This window comes from Schistocerca piceifrons, chromosome 1, assembly GCF_021461385.2.
Source record: "Schistocerca piceifrons isolate TAMUIC-IGC-003096 chromosome 1, iqSchPice1.1, whole genome shotgun sequence".
Classification (NCBI taxonomy): domain Eukaryota; kingdom Metazoa; phylum Arthropoda; class Insecta; order Orthoptera; family Acrididae; genus Schistocerca; species Schistocerca piceifrons.
In genome coordinates, this window is record NC_060138.1 from 1,091,230,270 (window position 1) to 1,091,254,011 (window position 23,742).

Genomic DNA, 23,742 nt, shown 5'->3' on the forward strand with positions numbered 1-23,742 from the left:
TGTCCGAATTCACACCTGTGATGTTATCATTTTTCTTAAACCATTCTTTAATTGTCGCACTGTAATCCTGTATTTCCCTCGCCCTTTGCACATCAACACCAAACAAGTAATTCAGTCTATCAGTGTAATGATTGAAGCGGCCCTGTACCCAACACATGTGACTAATGAAACAACTACTAATATCCTGAATAATTTCTGTGATTTCTACCAATGCATCACAAAGAGCAGCAGCGGCCAAGCGTACGTCATTGGGTGTGGTTACTTTATGTACACCAGCAGATGACTGTGCTGGCGTATTTATTCAGTCAACTCCTGTACAGTACCCCTTGGTTCTATACTACGTCACCTCAGTTCATATACAAGCTCACCTTGACTCTGACAAACTGAATCCTCAACAACACCAGGCATTTTGGAAAATACAAAATAATAGGCATCCACTTCTTAACATTAGAAATCACCCTCCCCCACTCAGTCAACAAACCATGCTCTGATACCAAAAAGTAACAGCAAGCTGGAAGTCAGGGGGCGGAATGATTGGTTGAGCATTATGGGCTCTATACTTTTCATGACATTTATTTAAAAAACCAAAACAAAGTCACTCCAGAAATTTATAAAATTCAACACGCAGTAGTGTCTGAAATCATTCATTAACAAAAGTTATCCATAATTGTTGAAAAACACAACAGTAAACACATCTCTGTTAAACAATAGACTTGCAGCCCTTAGGCTCCACAACATACACAAATGTTAAATAAGAAAATATCCCAACTATTAAGTGTAAACTGGTATTTCATGAAAGATCGTCAACTGGCAATAAGAAAATTTATGCAAAGTCCTCCCTGAAATGATTTGGCGACTTCTGTATAATCAAACGTAATAACAGTACAAAGCGTGACAGAGGAACAGCTTCTTATGCTAGAGTCACCCACTGTATGTCCGTTCAGTGGCACCATTAACAGCACTACATGAAAGACAAGAATAGCTTGTAATTATGGTGCATTAAAATAAGTTCTTCAAGAGAAACAGTGCCATTAGCATTCAACAAAAGAAATCTTGCAAGTGGGCATATATATAAAAAAGACAGTATTCTACAACGATTTATGAAATTAAGCAATGTGCCTTCCTGTCTATCAGTGTGTTGCTGTGGAATCAAATCCTTCTGTACAATGTCAATCTTTTTTCTTGGTTCTTGCATCTTCCACAACACTCATACACATCTACTTTAATGCTTGTGGAACAACATAGTGCAATAAAATGCCACCTGTAACAAACTTGAATTAATAACTTGCATGGTCAATGTAAAAAGGTAGTCAATTCTACAGTAATCCAAAGGGCCACTTCATTGGAAGCATGATGAGCATTATAAGTGGTTTACTATGAAACCATGACAGTGCCAATCTCCGATATCAGAAACACTTAGCATCCTTCGTGGCAGTACCTATTCCCTTGAACATAATCACAGCTTGGGCACATAATCATCAGTGCATGTTCCAACCCAGTTGCTGTCAAATATGAACAGAGTTCCTCCATGGCACCACAGTAACTGAGATCGAGGCTTACTGTCTCACCACTCTCTTCACCTCATTTCACGCTTTGTGCGCCACCTCAAGTGTGCCAACAAGACTCCTGCCAGCAAACAGCTGCATCCCTGTTGGTGTCGGACACGAACCTGATGCCCTCTGAAGGTGAAGTAGCGAGCCGCAAGTAGTACCAGTGCTGACCTGGCATACTATAGTCTGATTTAAAGTAGTTGTCACTTGAAAGGCAACGGGCTGCAGGGCTCCCGCCACCAATCAACCAATGGCAGCCGGCACTGTCGGCTGCCACTGCGTTGCCACTTCGTCCCATCCTTATTTTCACTCACTGTCCTGTGATAGACTTGTAAGTGCATTATTGTGAAAATATGATTTGGAATCTCTTAAAGCAGAACTGCTTTTTGTCTATGATTACAGATGTCGATCTTGCAATTTTTTTGCGCTTCAACAAGATACGAGCATTAACTTCAAATATAGAAGATATTGCAAAAGCATTAAGAGACTCTGAGATTCTGTCCGTCACCGAGGATGGGACAAAAGTGTACCGTACAACACCAATACACATCAAGGAAAATGAGGAAGATTGTACCATATATGTGGTAAGCAGTGAAGGCTTCTGTGTTACTTGCTTAAGTTCAACAAATCTTGAAATTCAGGTCTTTGTATAAAGAACAGTAATTTTTGCAAACAATTCATCGTCTGTCTCTTTCAGGAGCAGCTCCCACCTGATGCTGATCATGAGTGGCTCAAGAGAGTATTTTCATCTTATGGTGAAGTAGTATATGTTTCAATACCGAAGTATAAACCAAGTAACAAAATAAAAGGTTTTGCATTCGTGGAATTTGACACCCCAGAGGCAGCCAACAAAACACTGGAGGTTTGTTGAACACTCTCTCTCTCTCTCTCTCTCTCTCTCTCTCTCTCTCTCTCTCTCTCTGTACCAAAAGTCACTCTCATTCTAATAGCAGAATAGCAAGATATCCTTTGCAAGCCTAGATAACTGCTGTGATTCGACTTGGTGTGAATGAGTGACTCAATTCTTGATGTTGGAGACTTGGTTATGTGCATTCCTGCCAGATTGTGTAGATACAGCACCTAACTTTTGACACATTCAGGTGGTTCCAGAGTTTTTGATCACATTCAAGTTGACTACATTTGTGGGTCATTTGACAGCAATGGTTACTCCAGAATTTTTACCATGGCAAGCAATCACAGTTTTAGCACAATCGACATGAAAATTGTCGTGTTGGAAAATATGAGTTGTAACATTACAGTCGGCTTGAAGAAGACAGACAAATGGTGGAACATCTGTGTGAAGCCATACCTGTTATCTTAACCAAATATAGCATGTCTGGTGTCTCATCACCTCCCATTACTGCTCAGGGATGAACTTTGGTCTCCAATAGATTACTTCAAACTCTGTGTCAAATGTCAATTTTATGGATTTCCATCCAGAGTGTATACAAAAAGTTTGTGAAGAAGCCATATTGATATTCTATGGCAGTTTATGCTTCAGAGACTGGGATGGACAGCATGTTTGATGTGAATTTTTTGTAGATCATAACAGTATATGACAATATATTGGGAATATCTGCCACTGTCGGCATTTTATTACCCTTCGTATTGAACCTTTTAGTATCAACAGTTCTAGTATGTTGTGTTCCACTCCACTGATGAGCTCTGACACCATGTTCAATCACATCCCAGATGTGTTCGAGAGGTTCAGATCTGGTGAGTTGGGGAGCCAATATATCTTTTGGAACTTGTCACTGTGTTCCTCGAACCACTCCACCACACTCCTGGCCTTGTGACATGGTGCATTATCTCGAAAAATGCCACTTCTGTTGGGAAGCATGATCGTCATGAAGGGGTGTACATGGTCTGCAACCAGTGTGTGATACTCCATGGCAGCCATGATGCCTTGCATGAGCTCCACCGATACCCACATGAATGTTCCCCTGAGCATAATGGAGCCGCCAAAAACTTGTCTCCATCCCACATTGCAGGTGTCAAGGAGCTGTTCCCCTGGAAGAAGATGGATTTGTGCCCTCTCATTGGCATGATGAAGGATGTATTGGTATTCGTCAGACCACTCAGTGCTCTGCCATTGCGCGAATGTCCAGTGCTGATGGTCACATGCTCATTTCCATCATAGTTGCCGATGTCGTGGTGTTAACATGGGAATGTGCCTGGGTCGTAGGCTGCGGAGGCCCACCATTAGGAGTGTTACGTGCACTGTGCGTTCAGACACACTTGTACACAGTCTGATGATAGTTCCGCCACAGTATGCCACCAGTCCAGTTTTACCAGCCTACCCAGCCTATGATGTCTGACACCTGTAATGAGGTGTGGCCATCCAACCCCACGATGTCTGGACATGTTTGCACCATGGTTTTGCCAGATTTTGAAGACACACACCACAGCACTCCTCAAAAACCGGAAAAACCATGCAGTTTCTGGAGTGTTCATACTGAGCGTTCGTGCCATCACAATCTGCCCTCAGTCAAACTCAGATAGATCACACACCTTCCCCAATGTACACACCAGCAGCATGCTCATCGATACTACATTCACTGTGCACGTGCCTGACTAGCAGTCATTCCTCTCCAGGTGATGCTGCTATCACCTGGACAGGTTTATATTGTCATAACATTCTGGCTGATCTGTGTATGTTTTTTCCAGTTTAAGTTTACATCAGTATGCATGTATTTATGAATTTAGAACATGGAACCCTCCTTATCATTTCTTGTTGGTTTCTAGGTTAATAGGCGGTGGGATATTTTTCACAGAACAGAACTGAAAGAGCTGTGTTTTTTCTAAGCATGCCCTTTTTTACTAATCCAGTCAGTAACTATCACAAAAACATCATTTACTGTTTTCTCTGTTGATGCATCCTTACTCAGCTTCACAACAATGCTTGTATCGTCTATAAATAGGGATAATTTTGCCTACTGATTGAAATAAAATTATAGATCATGTTCAAAGTCATTGTCAGGGATCTGGTACAGATAAAATTCGGAATTAGTTGTCAGTGATGGGGCACAACATCTAGAATAATTGCTCTTCATCCAAGTGTTTGGTAAATGAATGTTTAAGTATATACAGAAAAGTACTCAACCAGACAAAAAAAGTGAAGCGTGCAGAAGCCATGGTCAAATGTCAATGAAACTTTATATACATACAAACGATCAATGGGTATGTAGATGAGTAGAATTGCAATTCTCTGTGACAGGTAGAATGGCCACCAGAGTGCATGAGTGTCCTTTTGTGTTCGGTGTTGTTATTAGGCCTGATAGAGTATATAAGGAGTATGAATACCATCATATGTTGAGTGATCACTGTGAAGGACATGAAGATACCACTTGCTTGTGTTAGAAAATGTTATCAGCACCTGACAAAGTGGTCTGATGTCGGACTGCATGGGAACATGGGGGGGCAGGCCATACTCATTGTCAAGTTTCCAGCTGACCCCACCTGACCACCACTTGGGAGTATATCCATATTGTATACCAAGCTCATTGTAACCTCTTCACATCTGTGCCTGTTGTCTGAGATCAAATACTGGACTCCCTGTAACATTCTGTGTCATCTCGCACAATTGGTTGAAGGTCAGCAGCAGGTGGACTAGGGAATTGCATGATCTGCCATTAACACTACAGTGCGAATGACTGTATTTGGAATGGTGCCATGACTGTGAGCTGTGTACTACTGGTGAATGGCATCAAATTGTGTTCAGTGATGAATTGTGGTTCTGCACTACCCTGGATGACCATTGTTGACAAGTGTGTGACTTGGGAAAGGTCCCATTCTTCCAATGTTTTGAAGAAACACAGTAGTGTTACTCCTGGCATCATAGTGTGGGCACCATCAAGTGTGACTTCAGGCTACAGCTGGTATTGATTGAGGGCAGCACAGTGGTATGTAACGGACATTTTGTGTCCTCACATATTACCTCTCAGGTGACAGTATCGCAATGCCATTTTTCAGCAGGACAATGCTCATTAACATGGGGGATGTGTATTCATGAACTGCTTGCATGTTGTTGAGGAATTCCTCTGGCCAGTAAGATCCCCAAATCTATCTCTAGTAGAAGGGTGAGACCAGCTCAGACATCAGCTCTGTCTTAGTGACAGCATCCAGGATATCAGGAACAGGTTGTGACAGTTCTCAGACAGCTTGTCGCAGGAGAACATAGAGTGGCTTTAAGACACCTTTCCCAACCAAATCAGTGAGCACATCCAGACCAGAGGGGTGCAACATCATACTGATATGTGGGCTCATACTGCCAAGCTCTTTTTAAACTCTGTTTCTTAATCGCTGTATAACACCGCATAACTTCTCAACCCATGAAGTTTTATTTCGTTGCCTTTTCTCCTTCTGGGTGCTTCTTTTTTTCCAAGCAGTATATTTTCACATGAGAAATATATGTCTGCAGTTTCAGTCATGTTCATTGACTGCACCAGCAGAAGTTCTATTGTGATTGTATTATAAGCAGCATTTACCAATGTCAGGGTATGATACAGAGATTGTCACTGAGGGTGAAAGCAGGTGCTTGCAATTCAAATTATAGGTGAAGTACCAAATACAGGGATGATGATGTGCATTTCTTTCTACACAGATTTAAATAGTTTTGTTTTTCATTTCTGTAGTGATCTATTGTGAATTTATGCAGTGTTATGAATAAGTACCTTCAGGGTTTCAGAGGACGACTGTGCGAAAATTACGTAGTGTATTTATAATAGACCAATACTGGTGGATAGGACATCTCTCCAAGCTTTCAACTCGCATTATATGTGCTCAGTATGAGCACTGTTTGTGAAGTGGCAAACGGCAGTATGTGCATCCAATTCAGTCAAGTGGCTGACACAAATCACCTGAGTAGGTGAGGCAGCAGTCCGCTATGGAAATATATTCCTTGTGTTGCCTACATGCAGGTGTGAACTAATTCAGTGCAGCACCACAGAGTGGATGAATTGTTTACACATTCTGAAATGCCTGCCTCCTAGTGCAACTATGCCATGCCATGTATTATGAATCGAAGCTTGAGAGATGCTCTGTCCACTGATAAGTGCCATTTTTCTGTGTCTTGTAACTTTCGTGTAGTCATTTTCTGAAACCATTGAGGTACTTGTGAATAGCCCCTTACATAGGCCACCAAACTTAATTAATATTATTTAGTAGTTCCAATCCTGTTTGTTATACAATGTGAAGCAAGGATACCTCTGTGCTATTGATCAGTGTCTGTGGCACATTCTAGGATGTACAGTGCTGTCGTGGTGGAGCATACAAGGCCACTTATAGCATCACATTGTCATTCTCTTGGTTCATGCCGAGGATGGCTTGAAATATCTGGCAGAAATATCAGTGGAATTTTGTTAAAAAAAGAAACTTCAATAGTAGTAATAATAATAATAATAATAATAATAATAATAATAATAATAATATAAGGAGACATTCCTGCCAGAGTAAAGCAGTATGCTGGACCAGGACTGGAATATAGTACCTCACCTCCAAACAGAGGTACTGGCAGGAATATAAGTGTGTGGGTGGGTTGTGAGTCGTGTCTGGATAGCTCAGTCGGTAAGAGAGTTGCGCATACTGGGTTCAAGTCGAGGTCTGAAAGAGTTTTAATCTGCCAGGAAGTTTCAAAACAATACACACTGTGCTGCAGAGTGAAAGTTTCATTGTGGGAAGAAGAAAAGGTGTTTGATCTGACAGAGCTATTGGTTGGACAGAGTTGTTACAGGTTTTGTTGGCTGTGATGTGTCAGGAAGCCAGCCTAGACGTGACGGGCAGCATTAGTTTTGCACATCAACAGATTCTGGGTCACTTGCAAATTCTGCACTCCCTTTGGGCAGCAGTAGCAGAGGTGACTGAGATCACATGTTTGATGGATCGATCTCAACAAATAACAGTTGCCACACCAGAAGATGGATGTCAATTCCTACCAAATTGTAGCAGGTTGATATTCGTTTTTGTCAGCCGCAAGTGGACCCAGTTAGTTGTGGGCGGTACTACTGCTCAGTCCTTTAGGTAAAAGTGGTTTCCAAAATTTATTGAGGACTGACTTGTCTGGAAAATCTGGAAAATTGCAAACTATAGTTGAAGTGTATCTACTGCTAATTAGAATATTGACTATAGACTCTGAGGTGCCACTGATGTCATAAGTTGAAGGCTACTCCCAAATTGACATCAGGCTTGCATTTTAAAAATATAACACCTGAAATAATTACAGTATAAAGTTCCAAAGGCACACTTTTCTCGAAGAACACAGGTTCCAGTCTGTAAAAATCCTGTCTGTGTTTGTGTCCAGCTACACAATGCTGTCTCTATTCTGTTTTAAACAGTTTTGAAGAGTGTAATTTCCTTTATGGTCTGATGCACAATGTGTCTGGAGTTGTAGTGGCTACTGCCATGTACAGACTCGAAGACTCCCACAGCTGGATAATTCTCTGCTGCATAGCACACATTGCCAGCTATGTCACAGGATGCGACGTAAGTCATAGTGCAGAGTGATACTACCACTCCATACTATTAGCTCAACGCGATGAGTGGTATGGTGTAGTCCCTCACCGTAGGCAACTTCTACAGAGGGCTGCTGTAATACTGACATGCTTGTTTCAACTGGCGTATATGCACTCCTGGTTGCCTTCTTTGGTCTAAGGGTAGTTTATGTGGCAGGGGTTGCGACTTGAGGCCACAACCGCCCCCTTCCTCTCACCCCACCCCACTGCCACATTTTGTGGAATGGTTTGTCAAATTTGGCCTCGCCAGAATGAATTTCCTATAGTAACGAAGTTTACCCAAGACTGATTGCCGTTGCTTTACATTAGTGAGTGCTGAAATCCTGGAAAATGGCTGTAAATGTTTGATGGTCATCAGGATTTCCTCTTCTGATAGAATGTGTCACGGATACTCTATTTTGGTTAGAATGAATGAGCATTTGTCCTTGTTAACACAAAGTCCCATCTGGAGTATTTTTTAAACAGCTTGACCAAGTTGTGTAAGAGTTCTTGCATGTTATTCCCTGATACTACTGTGTTGTCAAGGGAATTTACAGTTCCCAAAGCCTTCTTGATTAACTGCTCAAGATAGTGTTGGAACAATGCTGGGGTCAAAATTTTACCAAAAGTCTTGTTAACAACCATAACTTTTTGACTTTCCTCTTTGAGAGGCCATTGCAGCTAAGTGTCAGTCCAATCAATGTGTTAGTAATACTGTCCACGGCCTAACTTCCCTGTTATCTCATTGGCTCGTGGGGTTTAATGGGTACTGGCAATAAACTGTGCATTTATGATTGATTTAAAGTCCCCACACAACAGTAGCTTCCCATTTGGTTTTTCAATGACTACATTGGTGTGACCCAGATACTGCTCAAAATGGGTTCAATTATGCCATTACCTTCTATCCTATCCAATTCCTCCTACTTGGCCTAGTCATGCAATGTGCAAGGGGTGGGTCTAACCTTGTAGAATTGCAAAATAACTTTGGGCTTGAAAGTGACATGTATTTGGTAATCTTTGACCTTTCCTGGAGTGACACAGAAAAACTTGTCTGTAGTTTTGACAGAATTGTGCACATTCCACTTTCTCGTCTGTTATGTGTGTTTGATTTGCTGAGTCCTGGACCCTGAACCCCAGTTGCTCATAAAGTCTAGTCCCATAATTTGGTAGCTGATGGAGACTGTGTCACCAGTACTGCTGCTTACACTGTCTTATTTTTCTACTGAGTAGTTAGTTTACAGCTATTGCCATCTGCTGGTTGATTGCTGTAGTTTGTCAGTGTAACCTGAAATTTGTTTGACCATGTGGAGCCAATAAAGTGATGAGTAGCACTGTTGATAACAGTGTTAAAAGAACCTGTATCAACTGGGAACCGCATGTTCTTGCCATTAAGTCTGATGTCCACCAGAACTGCTTTAGTACCACATGACATTACTTTGTAAAGTCTATTTTTGAAGTCATCCTCAGTATTTTCAGTGTCTTCCCTTGAATATTGTGTCCTGAATATTCCTACATTGTTTTTGCAGGCATACTTCTGCTTTGTGCCCCTTTTTCCAACATGTAAACACTTTGTGGCTTTGTAATAACAAGATTCTCTATTGTAGGTAATGAAGAAGTTAACATAAGACTTCAACACTATTTTGCTGATTGTGATCTGCATGCCCAATGAATTCACATTTTCCACCTTCTTTATGGAAGGTTTTTCAATTCTGCCTGCTGTAGTTTACTGGAAATTTGCTGAGGCTATGATGATCTGTTTGGAACACATTGGTTATCCATGATTGAGAGCACGTTCTGGTTGTTTCATCTGCTCAAATGTCACAGTAACACATAAACATTCTTCAAGGGTGAGATTATTTAATCTAATAAGGTCTTTCTTTAAACTCGCATCAGGAGCCTGGTCTAAGAGCATGGCCGTTATTGCCATCTCTACATGAAAGATTATATTTAAATTTACAGTCTCTGGTTAGACCCTGATGCACAGCAACCTATTCCTTGAAAGTCTGACCAAGTTTCTTGTAAAGTTTGTATAACCTGTGAGAATTTTACTTTCAAAATTTCAGACAATTTGTCCTTAATCTCTGTATAACCTAATACACTTGGATCCTTACTTGGAATCGACTGTTGCATTAACCCATAAATGTTTGCCCCATTATTGGATAGCAACAAGGCTTGTTACATGACATCACTTGTTGTTCTGTGCACCATGAAGTGTTTCTCCATCTGGGTTGTGTAACTTGTTCAGTTTTCCTTAATCGTGTCAAATGGATGGGTCGCTGACATGCCCTCCAGCTTCCTTTTGTCAGTGGTCCCTTTCATCCAGTTCTTGTTGCACATTTTTCTGTATGTTGCTTATGGACTGCTTGAGGTGTAGTATTTGTGCTGTAAGTTACATTTGTTGTGTCATCTGAAATTTAACTCAACACAAATTGTTGTTCTTAACTAAGATTCCTGAACAAAAAAAATAAATAAATAAATAAATGGTGATGGTCAAAGTAGAGAGGATATAAAGTGTAGACTGGCAATGGCAAGGAAAGCGTTTCTGAAGATCAGAAATTTGTTAACATTGAGCATAGATTTAAGTGTCCGGAAGTCGTTTCTGAAAGTATTTCAATGGAGTGTAGCCATGTACGGAAGTGAAACTTGGACGATAAATAGTTTAGACAAAAAGAGAATAGAAGCTTTCGAAATGTGGTGCTCCAGAAGAATGCTGAAGATTAGATGGGTAGATCACGTAACTAATAAGGAGGTATTGAATAGAATTGGGGAGAAGAGGAATTTGTGGCACAACATGACTAGAAGAAGGGATCGGTTGGTAGGACATGTTCTGAGGCATCGAGGGATCACCAGTTTAGTATTGGAGGGCAGTGTGGAGGGTAAAAATTGTAGAGGGAGACCAAGAGATGTATACATTAAACAGATTCAGAAGGATGTAGGTTGCAGTTGGTACTGGGAGATGAAGAAGCTTGCACAGGATAGAGTAGATAAATAAATAAATAAAGACAGCACAGTTGGCAACAGGGTAGAGTGAAAACTCAAAAAGGAGAGACAACTCATAAACATGTTCCATAGTTCCTGATATTGTGCCGCCCGAAACCTTCAAATCCACACCACTGTACATAGACTGTTATAACTGCACCAAACCATAGAACTGGAGTTGCCCATGTATTGTCATTGCCAGATGTAGAAGTACAGTTCTGTTTGTTCATGTCATCCGTTTCTGCTGGGATGAAACTTATGGTTCAATTATCTTTGTTGTCAGCTTATGAAGTGTATCTGCTGTCTGGTAGAATATTGACAACAGACTGAGGCGCTGCTGATGCCAGTCTAAGTTGGGTACAACACTCAAATTCACATCATGAACACATTATGAAAACATTGAAATAGTTACGGTACACAGTTCCAAAAACATAATTTTGTTAATGAACACAAATATTCAACTTTCAGATTAGTATACGGTGCATGTCCAACACAATGCTATGTCTATACTGTTACAAACACTTTTGTTGAGTGTAAGTTCCTTTTTGGTCTGATGCCTGATGTGGCTATAGCTGCAGTGGTTGTCACTGTGGACATACTTGAAGATTCCCACTGCTGGATATCTCTCTGCTGGATGAAACTCATTGCCAGCCGAGCCACTGGACACGACTTAAGTAATAATCTGGAGGGATACTACTGTTCTCTACTGTTGCCTGCATGTGATGAGTGACATGCAATGTAGCCTTCACTGTAGATGACCTCTGCACAGGGCCACTGGAATACTGATATACGAGTTTCGCTTGGCTTATGTGCAGTCCCTTTCATCTGTTGTGACTGAAGGATAGTCTATTTGATAGGATTGTGACTCGAGGTCACAGCAATGGTAATGATGTAATTTTCATTTTAAATTTATCCAAGTAACTGTTTCAGAAAATATTGCAATTGAACAACAGTATCACTGTTTTCTTGTATATCTTGTCATCAGTTTCTAACCAAACTTGGAATAATTACTAATCAGTATGTGACAACTCAAAATTCATTTGTGACCTCTCACAAATAACGAAAATTGGTTCAGGGAAACTTGAAATTCGACATGGAAATCTCAGTATGATCTTTTGATAAGAAAGTCTCCATGATGTTGTGGTACATACTGAACACTTTTCCTTGTGCTAGTCAAGATGCACGCACACACACACACACACACACACACACACACACACAGTGGGGGGGGGGGGGGGGGAAGACACAATGTACCTTGAGCTGTCAGATGTTTGGAGTTGCCTGACTGGCAATAGCTTCAAGGATGCACAGTTTTGTTAAGTCATAACCAAAATTTACTGTCAACACAAACACCAAGGTCATATGTTCTGAGATGTAACGTAACTTCATAACTTTTATCACTGAACCTGCTGTAGGTCGTCTGTATCTTTGAGTAAATTTTTTTGAGGGGTAAGGGCAGGCAGAAACTGTATCTTGTTGCTCCCCTCCCCTCCCCTCCCCTGCCTTTGTAAGGGGTAGAGGTGTGACTAATATGTTGTTGTGTACGCTATTCGCCGGCCGGGGTGGCCGAGCGGTTGTAGGATCTACAGTCTGGAACCGCGCGACCACTACGGTCACAGGTTCGAATCCTGCCTCGGGCATGGATGTGTGTGATGTCCTTAGGTTAGTTAGGTTTAAGTAGTTCTAAGTTTTAGGGGACTGATGACCTCAGAAGTTAAGTCCCATAGTGCTCAGAGGCATTTGAACCATTTTTTGTATGCTATTCATTATCTATATAATAGAGGGAAACATTCCACGTGGGAAAAATATATATAAAAAACAAAGATGCTGTAACATACCAAACGAGAAAATGCTGGTATGTTGATAGACACAAAAAAAAAACACACACACACAAATATTCAAGCTTTCGCAACCCAAGGTTGCTTCATCAGGAAAGAGGGAAGGAGGGGGAAAGACGAAAGAATGTGGGTTTTAAGGGAGAGGGTAAGGAGTCATTCCAATCCTGGGAGTGGAAAGACTTACCTTAGGGGGAAAAAAGGACGGGTATACACTCGCGCGCGCGCACACACACACACACATCCATCTGCACACATACAGACACAAGCAGACATATGTAAAGGCAAAGAGTTTGGGCAGAGATGCCAGTCGAGGCGGAAGTACAGAGGCAAAGATGTTGTTGAATGACAGGTAAGGTATGAGCGGCGGCAACTTGAAATTAGCGTAGGTTGAGGCCTGGTGGGTAACGGGAAGAGAGGATATATTGAAGGGCAAGTTCCCATCTCCGGAGTTCTGATAGGTTGGTGTCAGTGCGAAGTATCCAGATAACCCAGATGGTGTAACACTGTGCCAAGATGCACTTCTGACCTGAAAACATTGACAGTGCTACATATTTTCCTTGGTCATCACTGTACTTGTTTACTGTAACATCACCACGTGTTTCTGATAATGGCCAACTGCAATAATATCATGGTTTCTGTCCTGTTTCCCGTCATTTGCACCAGTATCCAGCTACTCAAGGATGTAGCACGACTGGCGCACCTCTTCCATTTGTATTCGTGGCTGATGAGGCATCTGCCCTGTGTGAAAGGTTAAGACCTTATCCAGCAAAAAAGCTAGACACCTCAAAAGCAAATTTTCAATTACAAATTATCAAGAGCCAGACATTTTGTTGAACGTGCATTTGGCATTTTAGCAAATACCTAAATGGTAGATTCTGCACCAGCCTATAGGCTTGAATGTTGTTGAAAACACCAATTATTGCAATGCAACAACGCAGACTTGATTCTGTTTCCACTCAAAAAGTTAATTATACAATGCAATCAACGTTTATCTCCACTGGTTTTTTTAGGGACCGATGATCTCAGCGGGAAGACTGCCTGTGGACGGTACTTGAACCCACGCCAGAGTCGAGCAACAGGGCTGACAGAACTTTGGACTCGACACAACAAGAGCAAGTCAGTAGCAACCCATGCAGCAATGAAGTGCAACAAACTGTTGACACAACACTGTCAACATGTCAAGTATGAGCCACAATCCAAATTGAGACAAAAGAGGAAAACTAATATGAAAGTGAAGTTTTTGATGGGTGGTCAGTAGTATGGTGGAGATAGTAATGAACACTTTCAGACAAAGTACATGACTGACTGTGCAGTTGAGGAGTGACAGTATTTTTGCTGGCTTCCATGGGACGTTATTGGCCAGAGTATTCCCATGGTGAGACGGTTGTGCAGTCATTAGGCGAGTGCAGTGCTGCAGCGACACTGCTTCCCATTGCCCATCGAGGTCCATTTGCTCTGGCAGGCATTCAGCTTCCACATAGCCTGATACCAGATCTTCCACCTGAAACCAGAGCATACGGGCGGGTGAAAATGCTTTGTACTGTTCTGTGATAGGGGGAATGAAGCTACAGGCAAAGGTGCAGTCTTGCCAACTGTAGTCTGTGGAGAGGAATTACACTCCCAGTCTCCATCACAACGGCACTGGAGATGGGCGTGCCAAGGGAACCACTGATCCACAGGGAGCCAGCGGAGAGGACCAGCGCAACAATGGGACATCCATGGTAGCTGCCAGGGATTCTGGCCGTTGTGTTACACTGTCACCAGAAAGCAGTGGAAGAGGGGACTGCGGAGGGAATGCTTGTGTCTACACCTGAAGCTGGTTTTATTGACAACACTCGAGCTCCTTCAGTATTTGGACTGACGTAACTCACTGCCCAAGGGTTGACACTACTGGTACTGGCATCCAAGCCTCAGACTTGCGTGGGAGCGTGCCCACACCACTATTCCAGGGGTGTAATGCCAGGAAGGATGTGAGCGAGGTTCCTGTGGTGACAGTGTCAGCAAATGAAGCTAGGTCCGAGCCTGGTCACCATGGAGGAGCTGCGTGAGGCTATGATTGTTAATCATTGTCATGCAGTAAGTGCTCAGAAACAACATAAGGTCCACCACAGTGGTGGTGGGTTCGATAGCTTTCCCCATCTGCTGCTTAAAACTCTTGACTAGACGTTCAGCTTCATCATTGGAGGAAGGATGGAATGAAGGGCTGTAGATGTGTTTGGTGCCATTGGTGGCATAGAAATCCTTGAAGGTAGCAGTTGCGAGTTACTGGCCATTGTCAGAGACCTATGTGTGAGGCAACCCTTTGATGACCAAGACTTAGGCTAAGGCAGTAAGGGTGTCCTCGGCCATGATGGATGACCTGCATATGGGCATAGGGGTATTTTGAATAAGCATCCACAATGATCAACCACATAGAACCCAAGAAAGGGCCCGCAAAATCAAGGTGGATGTGGTCCCAAGGGAGGTGCCAAGTGCATTCTGCGCGACTACGGACTGTCTTTTCGGTGTCGCTGTTGATCCTGGGCCAATACATATAGCAGCATGCCAATGTCTTAAAGTGAGACATGCCGTAATGATTCCTGTGGAGCAAACTCAATACCTGATGATGCAATTGCGCTGGAATAATCAGTAGATATGCATCTGTATCAGTATGCAAAAGGATGACATAATTCACAATCGAGAGTCATTGAGAAAGCTGTTTCCAAGCACGGAGCTCTGTCGACAGCTGACAAGTCAGATAATGCGGCCAGCCATGGATTTCATAGCAAAGGACCTGTTGCAGGCTGGGGTCCCAGCATGTTGCAGCAGCAACACATGTGGCCATAAGGGGAAAACTGTCGAGTGTGTGTTGTCATTGGGCATCAATAAGGAAGCAGAAGACCTTCTGTTGGTCGAGATTGGGGTCTGGGCCAGCTGGCAGATGGGACAACACATCAGAATTAGAATGCTGGACTGTCTCCTTGTACTGGATAGTATAATTGTGGGCACTGAGGAGCAATGCCCAGCACTGGAGGCATTGGGCTGTTCATTCAGGGAGTTGGAATGTGTCCTAAATAACGTCACCAATGGATTGTGATCCGTTATTAATGAGAACTGCGTCCCAAACAGGTAGACAAGAAATTTTTTGACTGTGAATACATTGGCAAGGTCTCCTTTCTGATCTGGGAATAGTTGCGCTGTGCCAGGGTCAGGGTCTTTGATGCGTGTGCTGTAGGCTGTTCAGGTGCCAAGGAAGTTCAAATGCCATAGGCGGACGCATTGGCTGCCGCAACCAATGGGCAACAGGGAGACAAGGGCATGACTCAGGGTGCAGATGTTGGCATGGTTGTCATTTTGACAACGGCCTGGTTGCAGGGAGGGGCGCACTTATAAGGGACCCCCCTTTTTATACAACTGATTGAGAGGTGGTGCAATGTGGCTGCATGGGGTAAGAACTTAGCATAATAGTAGAGCGTGACAAAAAACATTTGTAATTCAGGCAAGTTTGTCAGGCGAGGTAAAGAAGTGATAGTGGCAATGTTCTGATTATTAGGCTGGATTCCCTCTTTAGAGAGCCAGTGCCCCACAAGTACTCCACTCCTGGCAAAAAATCTGTACTTCTTCAAGTGACGATGCAGGCCTGAGTCCTGCAGGGTCATGCAGTTGTACTTATACAGTGTGTTACAAAAAGGTACGGCCAAACTTTCAGGAAACATTCCTCACACACAAAGAAAGAAAATATGTTATGTGGACATGTGTCCGGAAACACTTACTTTCCATGTTAGAGCTCATTTTATTACTTATCTTCAAATCATATTAATCATGCAATGGAAACACACAGCAACAGAACGTACCAGTGGGTCTTCAAACACTTTGTTACAGTAAATGTTCAAAATGTCCTCCGTTAGTGAGGATACATGCATCCACCCTCCGTTGTATGGAATCCCTGATACGCTGATGCAGTCCTGGAGAATGACATATTGTATCACAGCCGTCCACAATACGAGCACGAAGAGTCTCTACATTTGGTACCGGGGTTGCATAGACAAGAGCTTTCAAATGCCCCCATCAATGAAAGTCAAGAGGGTTGACGTCAGGAGAGCGTGGAGGCAATGGAATTGGTCCGCCTCTGCCAATCCATCGGTTACCGAATCTGTTGTTGAGAAGCGTATGAACACTTCGACTGAAATGTGCAGGAGCTCCGTCACACATGAACCACATGTTGTGTCGTACTTGTAAAGGCACATGTTCAAGTGTATGAAATCGTGATAACGTGCTCCATTAAACGTAGGTGGACGAAACTAAAATGAGCTCTAACATGTAAATTAAGCGTTTCCGGACACATGTCCACATAACATCTTTTCTTTATTTGTGTGTGAGGAATGTTTCCTGAAATTTTGGTCATACCTTTTTGTAACACCCTGTACAACCCAAACGGCATGTTAAGGTTAACAGTGTTCTAAGATACCTCAACGGAGGGTAGCTGGAGGTAAGCAGCAATGAGGTTGAGCTTGGAAAAATATTCCCCCTCCCCTACCAGCCAGTTTGATTAGGAGATCATCGTGCCAGGGAATAGAATAGGTTTCTACCAGCAATTGGTTATTGATGGTTCCCTCTAAATCCCCACACAAGCGAGGAGACCCATTCAGCTTTTGGATGATGACTAGAGGCATAGCCCATGCACTAGATTTTACAGGTTCGACAATGCCAGGCATCTGCGTACAATAGAAGTCCTGCTTCATGGCAGCCTGTAAGGCCACTGGAATCCGTCTGGCATGGTAAAAATGAGGAGTAACGTCTGGCCAGAGGGTGATGTGCGCCTGAAAGTCTGAAGCATGTCCCAAATCTGATTGAAAGAGAGGGAAAAATGTCATGCAGAGGTAATCCAGTTCCTGGAAAGGGACCACAGTGGAAACCACCTTGACTTCATCTGAGGTAGAAAATCCAGACATCATGAGCAGAGGTGCCCCTCCTTGCCACAGCATGTACAGGACCCCAGCGATCTGGACAGTCTGCTTGGGAGTGAGAGGAAAAACATTTTGGCATAAAGGTAGCAGCCATTGTAGCCTTTGTCAACAGGTGACTGGAGGCTAAGAGTTCATAGAGATATTGGACAAAGACAAATCATGATGTTGCTGCAACCTGGCGGTCATCCTATGTTTACAATGTTGGATGCATGTGTGAAGTGCTGCCACTTGCGGCCTTGCTATGAGTCATGTGTTAGCCACCTGTGCAATTTCAAATGAATGAGCGATGCGCAAGATGTCTCTAATGACCAGTTATCCCCTTTCAACACTGCTGTACAAAACTCCAGGTCAGGCCCAACTCAAACCACTACATCGCGAATCAAGGAATTGGTGCAGGAAGCCTTACAGCCTTGATTGGTGCATTAAAAACAGATTTTTGGCTGAGTCCTTGAAAGTCATTTACCCACAATTGGTATTATTTCCCAGATATTTATAATATTGATGTAATTCTAGCCTGTAGCCACCAAATGGTACCGCTGAGAATAATTATCAGTTAGCAGAACACATAGCTCCTGAAAGGAGAGGATGACAGGTTTAGACGGAGGTGCCAATTTTTGGAGGAGAAAAAACGTGTCCGACGATGCCCAAGACAGAAAGAGCAATTTCTGCAGTGAAATGTACATGACTTGAAATGCTGTGAAATCTTGCTTCAGTCAATGTAAATATGTGACTCAGTCCTCCGTAGCATGAACGAAAGGAAGAAACAACGGAGGGCAGAATGTGGTGTCGAGTGCGGGGGGTCGCTGGTCCCTGGGGCACAGCAGCCTCCTTTACACAAAGTTGGTCCACCAAGAGCTGAAGCAACTTTTTTACAAGTCTGGTACATCAGCTGCTGCTGTTGCTCGAGCAGGCTAACTAATTTTAGCTTCCATGCTGTGAAACAACTTTCTTTTTCCTCGTTGCCAGTTGCTATATCCACTAGTAGCTGGGTACTGGTGCACACCTCAGAAAAAGAAAAGGCAGTGGAGAACCAATGATGATGGAATGTGGGAAGACCGCCTGCAGATGTGACTCAAACTCACGCTAGAGCCGAGCAACAGGTTTCACAGAACGGCGGACCTGACACAGCAAGAGCAAGTCAATAGCAACCTACACAACAACAAAGTGCAATGAACTTCTGACACAACCCCATCAGCGTTCACACTTTTTGTGGTCAATTGATGTTTGCCATCTTGGTCCCAGATAACTGAAAATTATAATCAGCATATTATAATGTATATACAGGGTGTTACAAAAAGGTATGGCCAAACTTTCAGGAAACATTCCTCACACACAAAGAAAGAAAATATGTTATGTGGACATGTGTCCGGAAACGCTTACTTTCCATGTTAGAGTTCATTTTATTACTTCTCTTCAAATCACATTAATCATGGAATGGAAACACACAGCAACAGAATGTACCAGCGTGACTTCAAACACTTTGTTACAGGAAATGTTCAAAATGTCCTCCGTTTGCGAGGATACACGCATCCACCCTCCGTCGCATGGAATCCCTGATGCGCTGATGCAGTCCTGGAGAATGATGTATTGTATCACAGCCATCCACAATACGAGCACGAAGAGGCTCTACATTTGGTACCGGGGTTGCGTAGACAAGAGCTTTCAAATGCCCCCATAAATGAAAGTCAAGAGGGTTGAGGTGAGGAGAGCGTGGAGGCCATGGAATTGGTCCGCCTCTGCCAATCCATCGGTCACCGAATCTGTTGTTGAGAAGCGTATGAACACTTCAACTGAAAAGTGCAGGAGCTCCATCGCGCATGAACCACATGTTGTGTCGTACTTGTAAAGGCACATGTTCTAGCAGCACAGGTAGAGTATCCCGTATGAAATCATGATAACGTGCTCCATTGAGCGTAGGTGGAAGAACATGGGGCCCAATCAAGACATCACCAACAATGCCTGCCGAAACGTTCACAGAAAATCTGTGTTGATGACGTGATTGCACAATTGCGTCCGGATTCTCGTCAGCTTGTAACGTCTACACTCGGGCATACGTTAACTCTTTAAAGCCTGTACTATAATAAGTTGACGGGCTTCACCTTATAAGAAATGATTTTAGTAAATATGTTGACCGCGTGTACCTGAATGGAGGCAAAATCAGACTTACGCCCACTCAGTAACAACAATGATACGTCAAGCAAGTCTAAAGTGCAACTACACATTAGGACGGGCAAGAAACATACACAGCAGATGCTACCAATTGTTAATAATACGGTCACCAGCCTAATTAGGCATTAAGTGAGTTTTTTCCTTGTACAAGTGGATGTCGTACAAGCATAACAACACGTAGTAATACTGCATTATATGGTAAATTTTAGAACCAGAAAAATCTACTGAACTAATATTTTCCCTTTCTGTACTAATTTGGACAAGCTATAAATACACATTATTACACTATAATGATTACTACAAACTGCGTTTTGTCTATTGATCTGACTGAAATCGGGCATAGGTTACCCTAGAAATAGCACTTTTGAAACACACAAACAATGTCAATTTTAATAAGGGTAAAACACTGATAAATTTAGGTTTTATATTGACTTTAACTTTGCAGGTCAACTCAGTTCAGTACACTCCAGAATTTAAATGAATAGAAAAGAAAAGAGTGGAAGGGGGGGGGGGGGGGACCCTGAAACTGTTATGATCACTGTGTTGAAACACTATTGGAAACATTAAGCACTCAAGATTTACAAAATATGAGTTACTACTCTTTTAGTCTTATTACTTCCTCATTTAACTACCATTATTTTTGTCTCAAATTATTTAAGCTTCATTACCAAACCAATTCCAAAATTATCTTCCAACTTTGTCAGACCTTTGTTCTTTGCTTATATTTTCATTAACAATAAAGCTCCTTAAACATCTTTCTAGCATAGATAGGTCTGCAGGTAATTCTTAATAACATAAACTTTAAATCTTCATTTCGGGACACTCGGATTGCACAACATGTGGAAAGGACCCTGTCTCGGTTAGTGATGAGGATAATTAATTGATAGGGCAATTCTGGTAAAAGTTAAGTTATTATTGAATAGTCAGGAACAAAATTAACACTGGTCCACATGAATACAATTCTAAAGATTCAACCTGTTTGAGTTGATGCGGCGGATGGCAGGCAGCGAGATGGCGAGGCGCACAGCACACATACAATCACAGCTATGGCTCTTGCTGTATCGGCACTTTGCTTCTTCTTAGCGTCGCAATCCTTTTCAATTCAGTGCCTATAGAAGATAGCCATGCTGTGTAGTCATCGGAAACGGCACATCCGAGGCTCAATGAAACCACTTTTTCCATGATAGCCTCCTCGATCCGGAACGTGTTCCTCAGACCGATGTCCAACTCCGACTGTCTTGCTGAGCCCATTATGCCGTGCCGCGCCCGTGTGCATTTTCCCGTGCTCGCCTGCCATCCACCCTTTACCGCTCCCCTACAGATAGGGTATTCACCAAAGGTTTTACATTCCACATATCCTAATACATTGCCTATGTATGGACCAGGCGCACAATTACAATTTTAAACATGTTACAATAGATTCAACATGTGTTACACTTCAATTCTGTTATAGCATTTCTTGAAATTTGACATAAATATTAATATTCACATCGAAAGTTGCTTACATTTTCTTTAACATAATGACACAAAAAGAAAAAGAAATGAAATCAAAACATTGCTTACATTAATTCATCGAAAATCAGAAGAAAAATTATTATATGTACAGTTGTTGTTGTTACAAGCTCACACATGTTGATTGTGAAACCTCATACGTAAAGAGAACATTTGCACTGAAATGAGAATTGACACATTGTTGGTGAACCATTCGCAGAAGTGTACCCTTGGAGGCCAATCAGCTGCTGATAGTGCTTGCACACGCTGTACATGGTACGGAAACAACTGGTTCTCCCGTAGCACTCTCCATACAGTGACTTGGTCAACGTTACCTTGTACAGCAGCAACTTCTCTGACGCTGACATTAGGGTTATCGTCAACTGCACGAAGAATTGCCTCGTCCATTGCAGGTGTCCTCGTCGTTCTAGGTCTTCCCCAGTCGCGAGTCATAGGCTGGAATGTTCCGTGCTCCCTAAGACGCCGATCAATTGCTTCGAACGTCTTCCTGTCGGGACACCTTAGTTCTGGAAATCTGTCTCGATACAAACGTACCGCACCACGGCTACTGCCCCGTGCTAATCCGTGCATCAAATGGGCGTCTGCCAACTCCGCATTTGTAAACATCGCACTGACTGCAAAACCTCGTTCGTGATGAACACTAACCTGTTGATGCTACGTACTGATGTGCTTGATGCTAGTACTGTAGAGCAATGAGTCGCATGTCAACACAAGCACCGAAGTCAACATTACCTTCCTTCAATTGGGCCAATACTGACGAAACTAAAATGAGCTCTAACATGGAAATTAAGCGTTTCCGGACACATGTCCACATAACATCTTTTCTTTATTTGTGTGTGAGGAATGTTTCCTGAAAGCTTGGCCATACCTTTTTGTAACACCCTGTAAATTTTCTCTTAGGTAGTGAGATGTAGAAACATTTAAAAAACTTAAAGGATATCTATCTGAGAACCTTAAAGTTTCTGGAAGGCAGAAGTGGAGATGCAGCAAAGAATAGGAAGCTTTATCTGTGTAGCAGGCAAATGTCCTTTCTCCAGTCATGTTTTCAGTTAAGAGAGCAAGTTATCGAGACATATTAAAAATTTATATTGAATATTTCATCACTTCTAATCAATGCAATAAGAAAAAAGTGTTTGCAGGGCAACAGGAAGCAGTGAGGACTCAGTTCCAATAGGTGATGCAGTTGCATCATCACCAGATGATTCATCAGCTGCACCTGTTTCAGTGGCTCTGAGGCTGCTGAGAAAAAGGAAATTTACTACAGACCATTAGAATAGGACATTTCAGTGTAATTAAAAATAATGTAGGGTGACCTCCCCAGAATCCAGGTCCTGATGAAATATTTTTACTCAGATTCCAGTGATCAAGAAATTCAGCCAAACAGATAAATTTTATTTTCAATTGAATTTTTTACAGTTAGTGCACTCTTATTCAGAAAGAGTGATACGTCCACCAGCACAATCTAATACAGTTTCATTTGATGCCACCCTTATTAAACTTTCATTCATGCTCCAACCAAACTGCAGTAACAGAACAATCCCTAGCTGAAAGCAGTGTGGGATGCTGTAGATTCTTTCATATAATTTGTCAATTTATAACCATAGTATGATACATGTCATTGTGATAAAGATTGGGATTGTATTCATTTAATTCTGTTTGTTAATAAAAGTTACCTTAGTCTTATTCTGCACTATGGAAATGTTGCTTTCCATCTGAGATAAGAGTTTTTCAAATGAATTACCTGACAATTGACGATACTCAAAAAAATTTGTATGAATATTCCTGTAGTTCCTTGTGCAGGAGAACAAACTTTTCCATCGTTGACCTGTCACTTAGTACAGAGTGGATCTGCCATTTCATCTACTTTCTTCCACAATGGCAACGACCATGTATGACTAACATACACATTGTGAAAATTGAATTGTTATCTAAGGAAGCACTATCCATTATTATTCTCGTGACATTGCTTCTCTGGCATATGTACTTGCTTGTCTGATGGACACTGCTCAGCAATTTTTCCTGCTCTGTGCAGCCATTACACTTGCTGGAATTCCTGACATGTTTTTTTCCAGCCCAAATTCCACAGGAAAAAATATGTATAGGGCTGTAGCTGAAGTCGTTCATTAGATGTAGGAAATCCACACAAGTGCATCTCCCACACGCATGGCTGCTGTCGCCTCCAGGCCCTGTAGTTGTGTGGACCTAAGATGGCAGCAGCACAGTGTGTTCTACGCAGAGAGAGCCAGAGAATATTTTGTGG

General features: G+C 42.4%; 1 protein-coding gene across 1 annotated transcript in view; it reads left to right on the plus strand.

The window, feature by feature from the left end:
- LOC124775112 (la-related protein 7) overlaps positions 1 to 23,742 on the plus strand; it is a 93,927-nt gene that overhangs the window by 21,950 nt on the left and 48,235 nt on the right. The window contains exons 3-4 of the mRNA XM_047249948.1: positions 1,953 to 2,134; positions 2,248 to 2,412. Coding sequence (XP_047105904.1) covers positions 1,953 to 2,134; positions 2,248 to 2,412 — 347 coding nt within the window. The remainder of the gene's footprint in view (positions 1 to 1,952; positions 2,135 to 2,247; positions 2,413 to 23,742) is intronic.